General features: G+C 47.3%; 1 protein-coding gene across 1 annotated transcript in view; it reads right to left on the bottom strand.

The window, feature by feature from the left end:
* Eif4ebp1 (eukaryotic translation initiation factor 4E binding protein 1) overlaps nt 1–263 on the bottom strand; it is a 15,132-nt gene extending 14,869 nt beyond the window's left edge. The window contains exon 1 of the mRNA XM_031339447.1: nt 46–263. Coding sequence (XP_031195307.1) covers nt 46–187 — 142 coding nt within the window. The 5' untranslated portion in view covers nt 188–263. The remainder of the gene's footprint in view (nt 1–45) is intronic.
* Between the last annotated feature and the right edge of the window lie 10,326 nt (nt 264–10,589).

Here is a 10,589-nt window from a genome sequence, read left to right as displayed (position 1 = left end):
CCCCCCCCCCCCCGAGGTTGCCCCCGGACCCCGGCCAGCGCCTACCTCCCGGGGTGGTGCTGAAGAGTGTGCCGCCCGGGGTGGTGCTGTAGTCCCCGGGCGGGAGCTGCACGCCATCGCCGAGGGCTACGCGGCGAGTCGGGATGGCCCGGCTGGGAGTCTGGCTGCAGCTGCTGCCCGCCGACATGTCTCCTGCACGCCGCCCACGACCCTCCAGCAACCCCGCGGCACCTCGGCCCAGCCCTTCTCGTGCCCGGCCCGCCCCTTCCGCCTGGGCTCCACGCCCCCTGAGACTTTGCGGTCCGCCCGGCCCCACCCAGCTCCAGCCCGCTGCCTGCAAGTGGTTCCCAGCTGCTGACCTAGGCAGCCTCTGTCCTCCCCCAGTGCTGGCCCCTTGGGTTCGCGGGTTCCTCCCCGAGACTCTGGGAAGAACTAGGTAGGGGTGACGGTGGCGGAACTCTCCGATTTGGTGGCAGCCTCTCGGCGCACCAGACCGCCTGCTTTCTATATTAGGCTGTGACCCCTCGATCCCTAGCAGATCCTCAGAGAAGAAAGGGTGGGCTGATCTTTCGCCCTTCTTAACGCTTACTACAGCTTTCACGGTGCAGTAGGAGTCAGAGCATCGGCTGCACAACGCACATTCCTGGACTTGAAAGGAGCAGTGGAAGAGCAAAAGGGAACTAGCCCGCCAGCTGGGAACTGAGTATAAATATGATGAGGAAATGGGCAAGATCGAACCTCTGCGGAGTGTGGTCTGGGAAGGATATGAGTTGGTCAAAGATCTCAATAGTACTTGGCTTGGGTTCTACTCCAGCACTTTGTCTGGTTGTCACTGTGTTGATCTGTGGCTGGAAATGTCTGTAATCCTGGCATTGGGGAGGCTGAAGGCCTAGGAGGATCCTGAGTTGACAGTCAGACGACTTAGTGAGACTCCATCCCAACAAAACAAAACATGAAAACAATAACAACCACAAACAGCAGAAAACAGAAGTTCAGCAAAAGACGGGAGTTTGCCCAAGATCATACAACTGTAGAATACGTATCTGAGGCTGAGGTAGGGCCAGAACCCTGTTTTCAGTGCTGTCCAGGCTAGCCTGAGAGAACACACTGGGCCTTCCTCCCTGTGGGAGAAGCGTTTTGAAAGAAGTTTTGCTTTTTGCCTTGTTTGGTTCCACTAGAGGCCCCAGATTTCCTGGAACTAAGATTTCAGGAAAGGGCCTGCTTATAAAGTCCAACATTTAAGCTCAACGTTCAAGGGCTACACACATGTCCCAGCAATTAGGAGAGTAAAGCAGGAGGATTCTAGCCTGTGCTACAAAGCAAAACCCTGTCTCTCACAAAAAATAAAAAATAAAAAATAAATAAATAAATAAATAAATAAAAAACTTGATCCGGGCATGCTAGCTCACATAGTCCTAATACTGAAGAAGCTGAGATAGGAGGAGTAACTGAAAAGTTGAGTCCAGACATGGTTATGATGAGTTTGAGCCACAGCCTGGGCCAGACATGTAAGACCCTGTCTTAAACTGTGAAAGAGAGAAAAAAATGGGGAAGGGGAAGCTAGGAGTGCAGTTCACTTGATAGACAGTTTACCTAGTATTCTCTAAGTTCATGGTTAAACCCCAAGCATCAACATAAAAACTGAATGTGTTGGCACTTTGTAAGCTTGTGATCCCAGAACTCAGGAAGTGAAGGCTGGGGGATCAGAAGTTCAAGGCCACCCTTAACTATATACATCTATAGATAAGACCCTGTCTCAATTTTAAAAAGGAGTCTACAAAGGAACTAAAAGTCTGGAGAGAGCTAAGCTTGGGATCTCTTGGCTCAGAAGCCCCATAGTTCCTTGTACAAAGATAGCTACTGTGATGGTTTGAGTAAGAATGGCCCCCAGGAACAAAATACTCACAGGAGGAAATATGGAGACTAAGTGTGGAACAGAGACTGAAGGAAAGGCCATCCAGAGACTGCCCCACCCGGGGATCCATCCCATATAGAGTCACCAAACCCAGATGCTATTGTGGATGCCAGGAAGTGCTTGCTGACAGGAGCCTGATACAGCTGTCTCCTGAGAGGCTCTGCCAGTGCCTGACAAATACAGAGGTGGATGCTCAGATGTTCGTAACCAACCATTGGACTAAGTGTGGGATCCCCGATGGAGGAGTTGGAGAAGTGACTGAAGGAGCTGAGGGGGCTTGCAGCCCCATGGGGGCAGGGAGCAACAGTGTCAACAGGCCAGACCTACTGGAGCTCCAGGGGACTGGACCACCAACGAAAGAATACACATGGAGGGACCTATAGCTCCGGCCACATATGTGGTAGAGGATGGCCTTGTTGGACATCAGTGGGAGGAGAGACCCTTGGGTCTGAGGGTATTCAATGTCCTAGTGTAGGGGAATGCCAGGGCGGGAAGATAGGAGTTGGTGGGGGAGTAGGGGGAGCACCCTCATAGAGGCAGGGGGAGGGAGAATGGGATAGGGGGTTTCTGAAGGGGAAATCTGGAAAGGGCAAAACAATTGAAATGCAAATAAAGAAAATATCCAATAAAAAAAGTTAAAGTAAAAAAAATATGGCCCCCATACATTTGAATTTTTGGTCATCAGGGAGTGGCACTACTTGAGAAGGATTAGGAGGCATGGCCTTGTTAAAAGAAATGTATCAGTGGGGATGGGCTTTGAGGTTTCAAAGGTCCAGGCCAGACTCAGTGGCTCTCTCTTACAGCTGCCTACAGATCCAAATAAGAAACCCTCATCTACGTCTCCAGCACCATGGTGTGCCGCCATGCTTCCCGCCATGATGGTAATGGACTAAACCTCTGAAACAGTAAGACACCTCGATTGAATGTGTTCATTTTAAGAGTTGCAGTGGCCATGGTGGCTCTTCACAGCAATAGAACACTGACTGACTAAGACAGCTACCCCTATGGCACTTGGCTTAAGTTCAGGAGTTACAGATGACTGCCAACAAGCCTGCAACCACAGCTAGGGCCAACCTGAGCCTGAGGGTAAGCACCACCGTTTCCCTGTGTTGGTAGTTGCATTAAGTAGCTCTCCAGTATGAAGTAAGCTTCCCCCCTGAGCCTAGAGAACCACATGACCCTGAACATAACCATTTAGAGTTTTCTTACAAATTCCCTGCTCAATTCTGTCTCTTGGAGACCCATTTTGCCCATGGTGATTTCTGCCTCTTTCAGAGCAGGAACTCATTCATATCAAGTCTTCTAATTGAATAGAAAAGGATATAGGGGGTTGAGATGACCAAGCAGATAAAGGTACTGACTACCAAATCTAACCTGAGTTTCATCCCTATGAAAGCACACGAATGGATCCCCACAAAATGACCTCTTCCCTCTACATGATCAATATAACATGTTTTTACATGCACCATATGTACATACACAAAATAATTTAGTGTAAATGGATTTAAGTTTAATGGATGTAAGAAGCTAGGCGTGGTGGCCAACCCTGGTTCTCCCTGTACTTGGGAGGTGGAAACAGGAAGATCAGGAGTTTAAGGTCATCCTGGCCTATAAAATACATTCAAATGCAGCCTAGCACATATGACCCTGTCTGACAGGGGAGTGGGGGAAAAAGACCCCCCTCACAGACAAGGTCACACACACTTCTCCCATCAGAAGTATGGAAGTGGAGATTTCTCACAAGAACTCAGTAATCCTCCTGCAAGGGCTCTCTCTATAGGACCAATTCTAATACTGCCTGTCTGGAGCCAGTGTTTGCAGAAAACTTCAGATTCAAGTTACCAGTGGAGACTGTGGCCCGTGTGTTTTGAAATGCTGGCTGTCAGTTGACTTCTCACAACGCTGCTTCTCTGGCTTGAATAATCTGCCACAGCAGTTCCTCAAACTCAAGGAAGATAATTACATTCCCTGGTTTATTATAAAGAACATTACAAATGTGCAGTGATCAGCCAGACTGGAAGACTCACAGGGCCAAGTGTGAGAGAAATCTTCCTACCTTTGTGCTGTTGGGTAACACGTTGCCCCCAGTTAAAACATTCTCTGCCGCAGGGAGAAGGGAGGCAGGAAAAACTCAGAAAATAAACTTACCTGACTCCGGAAGTTCGGGGAAGTTCCTTTTCTTTTCTAAAGATTTTGTTTTGTTTATTTTATGTACATAAGTACACTGTCACTGTCTTCAGATACACCTGAAGAGGGCATTGGATCCCATTACAGATGGTTGTGAGTCACCATGTGGTTGCTGGGAATTGAACTCAGGACTTCTGGAAGGGCAGTCAGTGCTCTTAACTGCCCAGCCATCTCTCCAACCAACCCTCGGGGAAGTTTCAAAACACTAGGGAGGGGCTGGTGAGATGGCTCAGCGGGGAAAGAGCACTGACTGCTCTTTGGAAGGTCATGAGTTCAGGTCCCAGTGACCACATGGTGGCTCACAACCAACCCTGATGAGATCTGATGCCCTCTTCTGGTGTGTCTGAAGACAGCTACAGTGTACTTACATGTAATAAATAAATAAATCTTTAAAAAAAAAAAACTCTGTCTTAAAAAAAAAAAAAAACACTAGGGAGAAAGTTACAAGACAAAGGTGGCCCCTCCCCTCCAAGTCCTCCCATGTTCCCACTACCACCTTCTCTCCCAAATTTCTGTATTTTGTTTTAAACCCACAGAGTACTGTCAGCATGTGCATAGGAATAAGCTACCTACCGGAAGATGTGTAGCCCATCAGCAGTCACATTCAAGAAGAAAATTGGCACACGCCTTCCCCTGAATCCATCAATTGCTGAGAGCTCTTCAGCTAGGGGTAAATTTTCTAACCCATTCGTCCATGCTGCAACTTTGGCTGGCTCGATCTTGTGCACATATTGTGATTTCGACAGAGGTGATGTGTGTGCGCTCCTGTGAGCTTGTGGCCCTCCTGTGCCCAGAAAACACTGTTTCACAGTAGTTGCCCCCTATCTCTGGCTCTTTTGGCCTTTCCACTCTCTCCAAGATGATCCTGAGCCTGGGGGAAGCAGATGTAATAGCAATTCCCATTTAGGGCTGAACACTCTGTAATCTCTAAGATCTGTCTATCTAATCTGTTGTTGTTCTTGTTGCTGAGATAAATTCTCACCAAGCCTTGGCTGGCTTGGAACTCACTATGTAGACCAGGTTGGTCTTGAACTCATAGAGATCTGCTTGCCTCTGCCCCCAGAGTGCACAGATTAAAAGCATGTGCCACCACATCTGGACCACAATCTCTTATTCTCTGCACACTGACCAGTTGTATATCTCTGTGTCAATCAGGATCGAGTGCAAAAAGAAGCTTCTCTGATAAGGGTTTAGAAATGTCCTAAGCTGGGGGCTGGAGAGATGGCTCAGCGGGTAAGAGCACTGACTGCTCTTCCAAAGGTTCCTGAGTTCAAATCCCAGCAACCACATGGTGGCTCACAACCATCTGTAATGGTATCTGATGCCCTCTTCTGGTGTGTCTGAAGACAGCTACAGTATACTCAATATAAGTAAATCTTAAAAAAAAAAAAAAAGAAAAAGAAAGAAAGAAAGAAGGAAAGAAAGAAAGAAAGAAAGAAATGTCCTAACCTAATCTGTAGAATAAAGGTATGTATTTAGGAGCAGTTTGATACTATGTATGTTTAACAGAAATAGTAATAATGAGTTTTCCCCTAGGGCCCATGACCTACTCAGCCAGAGGTTCTGATCCCAGTTAACAGTCCCAGGCAGGAGTTTCACTTATGGAATGGGCTTCAATCAAATCAACAGTAACAGAAAAAAGGGTGTGTGGAGGAGAGCTTTTGCTGACCTCCTACCCAGCATCCTCTCTGATGGAGCCTTTGCAGCAGCTTCACAACCATTTAAGTTAACATTGCCCTCACTTCACACATAAACAAAATGAGATATAAGTTTGGGGTGTGGGTTAGTCTCCCTGTGCCCAAAACCCCAAGTTCAAATATCTTTATTCCCTACTTTATATGAAAACATAGACTTAACCAACACTCCAGTGAGTTCTAAATTATGGAATGCTAAATATTAGCCATGGTGCCCATGAAGTGGATGACATCTGTACCTGGGGATGGGTTTCTAAAAGAAACCTGGTTTCTTTTTTTTAAATATTTATTTGTTTGTTTGTTTAATGTATATGAGTACACTGTAGCTGTCTTCAGACACACCAGAAGAAGGCATCCGATCCCTTTACAGATGATTGTGAGCCACCATGTAGTTGCTGGGAATTGAACTCAGGACGTCTGGAGGAGCAGTCTGTGCTCTTAACCACTGAGCCATATCTCCAGCCCTGGTCTGGTTTCTTGAGTCAGGATCTCACAGAACCTAGACTGGCTTTGAACATGCCTGTGTAAATCAAGTTGACCTTGAATTCCTGATCTTCCACCTGAACACTGGGGTTACGGGCGTGAATCAGCACAACAGGCAACACAGTGGGTTTTAATGTGGGGCTCAAGTAACCCCAGAGAAAAGGAAAGGCAGCAATGGGGATGAAGAACAGGGTTAGGAAGCCAGGGTCACTGAGATAGACTACCACACCAGGGCCTGGGCAACACCCTTTGGTGGGAGACTGGAGACCAGAGGGTCACAGAAGGTGCCAGCAGGTTTGGTTCCCACTGAAGCCTCTCTTGCTGACTCTTCCTGCCTTCCTTCCCACTGTATCCTCCCTCAGCACAGAGGGGATTCGTGCTTTGGTGTCTCTTAATTATCTTATAAAGACACCAACCGCACTGCAGGGCAACCCGATAACCTTCTAAATCTAATTAATCTCCAAAGGTCATACCCCTCAATGTTATCCCAGGGGTTGAAGACTTGAGCATGCAAGTCTCCACAGAAGGCTGGAATGGGTTCCTTCTCTGCGTAATGACACTGGCCCTCTTCCCAGGACTCTGGGAAAGTGCTGTGTGACTGACTGCCTTTGTCTTCACTTCCACTGACTCACACTGAATCCCACCATTCATCCTTCTGGCTTCACATCACCTAACATGACCAACACTATTAATAATGGCACAGGTTTCCAAGCCGATGGTCAAGTGTTAAGCCCATAAGTATATAGACAGAAAGGTCCTGGGTTCAAATCCACTTTCTATGTCTGTGGACTTCACAAATCACTTTGAAAAAAAAAAGGTGACTTGAGTTGCCTATATAAAACAGTTGCCTGCCAGGAGCCTTGGTGGACTTAGAGGGACTCTAAAAAGCTGTGCAGAAAAGCCTGCCTTCCGGTTCTCAGCCTAGACAGCTGCCCAAGCCCAGACATGTCCATTATCTCAGGCATAAAATAAGGCAAAAGGAGACATGTATTATGTGTGTTAGTGTGCTGGGGCCCGTGTACTTAGAGACGATAGCCTGATCCCTAACTCCTGGGTCAGAGGTTAGCACATACACACGAGAAAGCTTGTGAATAAATAAAAAAGAAAGGCCTGTTGGGAAGGGGCTTGACTGGAAGGTTTTTGTTTTGTTTTGTTTTGTTTTGTTTTGTTTTGTTTTGTTTTGAAGCCGGTGGAGTGTGGGAAGGGCAAGAGGACCCCAACAGGCCATCATCATCCAAAGAGGAATGCCCCAGGGTTGCTTTGCAGCCCTGCAGCTACTGGACCAGGGCGCCCCCTAGCGCCTTCCTGCTTCTCCTACATTTTGCTTTTGTTTAACATTTGCTTTGTTACATTTGCTTTGTCTAAACCCTGCCTAGGCTGGCCTTAAACTCATTATGAAGCAGAGAGGAATGACCCTGGACTCCTGATCTTTCCTTAAGTGTTGGGATCACAGGCATGCACCACCACGCCAAGCCAAAAGAGATGTATTGTTAATAAAACCAATTCAGGGGCTGGAGAGATAGCTCAGTAGGTGATTAAGAGCATTTGATAGTCTCAATAGAGGATCTTGGTTTAGTTCCCAGAACCCACATGGTGGCTCAAAACCATCCTCAACTCCAGTTCCAGGAAATCCAATGCTCTTTTCTGGCCTCCAAGGGCACCAGCCACACATTTGCTTGCACGGGCATACATGCAGCACATATACACATAAAAATAGAAATTAGTGAAATAATTAATTAAGTAAAGTCATTCCATACATTGACCGGTAGGAGAGGCACCTAATTTCTCTGTTTTCCTTTGGCCCAGTTTCTCATCCCAGCTCCCGGCAGCCCAGCAGAGGGAGGTGCTCCAGTTAATCAGCTTCAAGGGGGCCTCTTCCTTGCTAGATCAGGTTGCCAAAGCTGTGCCTCCCTGCCTCATGGTTCTGAGTTAGCAGAACCTGCCTTTGCCCTCTGCCCTTTCTGGTCCTCACATTGGGTTAGAAAGGACTTCAGGAACTCTTCCTGGGTAGGTGGTGTACGAGGGCAAGCATCTGATGAGTGCGTGGGAGATGAAGATAAATGTCTGACGAACTGAGCATAGCATCTTCTAAAGCCACTACCACGCAGCTGAGAAAGCTGGACTAGCATCCCCAGTGATAGGCTCCTCCCATCTCTGCAGCTAAAGAGCCTGTGACCTCAGACCCCAACCACAGGCCTCAAGATTGCACGTATAGAGAGGGATGTGGGATTTGATAACTTCCCGGGTCAGCTGCAGTGCAAAGCTTGTGGCTCAGTCACTGCCCTTTGTGAGAGTTGGTGGGCAAGGGAGTTGTGATTAAAATAAAGTAGATAAAATAAAATAGATACTCTCCCCCCCCCCCAAAGAAAACACGAAGCCCTGGTGATTCCCCTGGAAAATTCTGTTTGTTCTGTTGAAACAGGACAGGGTCTCACTCTGTATGCCTGGCTGGCCTGAAACCCACTTTTGTGGTCCAAGCTGAACTCAGACTTTCAGTAAAGCTCTTTCTCCTCTTCTTCCTCCTCCTCTTCCTTCTCTTCCTCCTCCTCTTCCTTCTCTTCCTCCTCCTCTTCCTCCTCTTCCTTCTCTTCTTCCTCCTCCTCCTCCTCCTTCACCCTCTGTTCCCAAGTACTGGGATTACAGGTGTGAGCTACCACACCTAGCTTTGCACTGGAGAATTCTATCAAAAGCACAAAGAAAATATAGACCCCCGATGTTGTACAACTACTCCAGAGCACAGGAATATGTTCCAGTTTATTCTACAAAGCTAGCATTATCATACCAAACAAGATGGAGGGGTCACTAGAAGGAAGACTATCAGATAATATCTCTTTTGAACTCAGATGCAAAACACCCAATTAAAGATCCACTAATTGGAAGTCCCCCTAGAGGAGAAGCCTGGTGGCAGCTTAGAAACAAGCTCTACTTCCCCAGCGTTGTGGTGGCTAGGAATCAAAGCAAAGGAAAACAGCTCCTCTGCAAGTAGGGCAACTGAGGCATTGTCCTGAGAGCTGAGAAACCCAGCCCTGAGCTCCCGTGGCATGGCAGAGAGGAGGAGCTGCAGAACACAAAAGCAGAGACATAGTGGAGAAAACCCTGCAGAGAAAAAAGGCAGCCAGAGCTTAGCTGGTGTGCGGATGCTCTGTGGATGCTCCGGGTAACCGCCTGGCTCTGTAATAAGAGTCATCTTGAGAAGGTTGCTCCCTCCCAAGCTTGCTATTTTGGAAACAAGTTCCTGTTGCAGGATATTTGATCACACTGTGACCCCCTGAGATTGTGCTGTTTACTGGGGAAAAAAAAAATTGTTCCTGGTTGTGGTGTGGTTCAGCAGTTACCACACACCTTTAATCCATTCTGGCTTGAATACAGATGTGCCCTTAGCACGTACCTTTAATCCCAAACAATGAAGGTAAAGTTAATTTGTAGAAGGAAGCAGCCATGTTTAAAAGTGACATCTAGGGCTGGAGAGATGGCTCAGTGGTTAAGAGCTCTGCCTGCTCTTCCAGAGGTCCTGAGTTCAATTCCCAGCAACCATATGGTGGCTCACAACCATCTGTAATGGGACCCAATGCAGTCTTCTGGTGTGTGTCGGAAGACAGCTACAGTGTGTTCATATAGATAAAAATAAATATATATTTTCTTTAAAAAGTGATGTGCCGGGCAGTGATGGCCCATGCCTTTAATTCCAGCACTTGGGAGGCAAAGGCAGGCAGATTTCTGAGTTCGAGGCCAGCCTGGTCTACAGAGTGAGTTCCAGGACAGCGAGGACTACATAGAGAAACCCTGTCTCAAAAAACAAAGAAAGGAAGAAAGAAAGAAAGAAAGAAAGAAAGAAAGAAAGAAAGAAAGAAAGAAAGAGAGAGAGAGAGAGAAAGAAAGGAAGGAAGAAAGGATGAAGAAAGTGATGTCTAATTGAGTGGCAGATGAAGTAACAAATCAGAGAAAGATTTGACAGAATAGGATGTAGTATTTAGTTTCTACTACCTCACTTTAAGCTCTGCGCAAACTGCAGTAGCAGCCCCCGCCCTGATTCCCTTGAATCCATGGATAAAAGACACACACACATTAGCTTATTTTTGATATGTGTTTTAGCTCAATGGCCAGGCAGTTCTAAGCCTCCTGCAGCTAACCTTCCCATGGCCCTTACCTCTACTACCAGCTCAACACCTCTAAATCTGCCCTCAGCTTAGCTGCATTTCTAATCTTCCTCCTGCTACCCAGTCAGGGAAGCAGCCAATGGCCACACCACCTGAGATGTCACTTGGCTAGTCTCTCTCTCTCTCTCTCTCTCTCTCTCTCTCTCTCTCTCT

This window comes from Mastomys coucha, unplaced genomic scaffold (genome assembly GCF_008632895.1).
Source record: "Mastomys coucha isolate ucsf_1 unplaced genomic scaffold, UCSF_Mcou_1 pScaffold22, whole genome shotgun sequence".
Lineage (NCBI taxonomy): Eukaryota > Metazoa > Chordata > Mammalia > Rodentia > Muridae > Mastomys > Mastomys coucha.
This window is presented reverse-complemented; position numbering and strand designations above follow the sequence as displayed.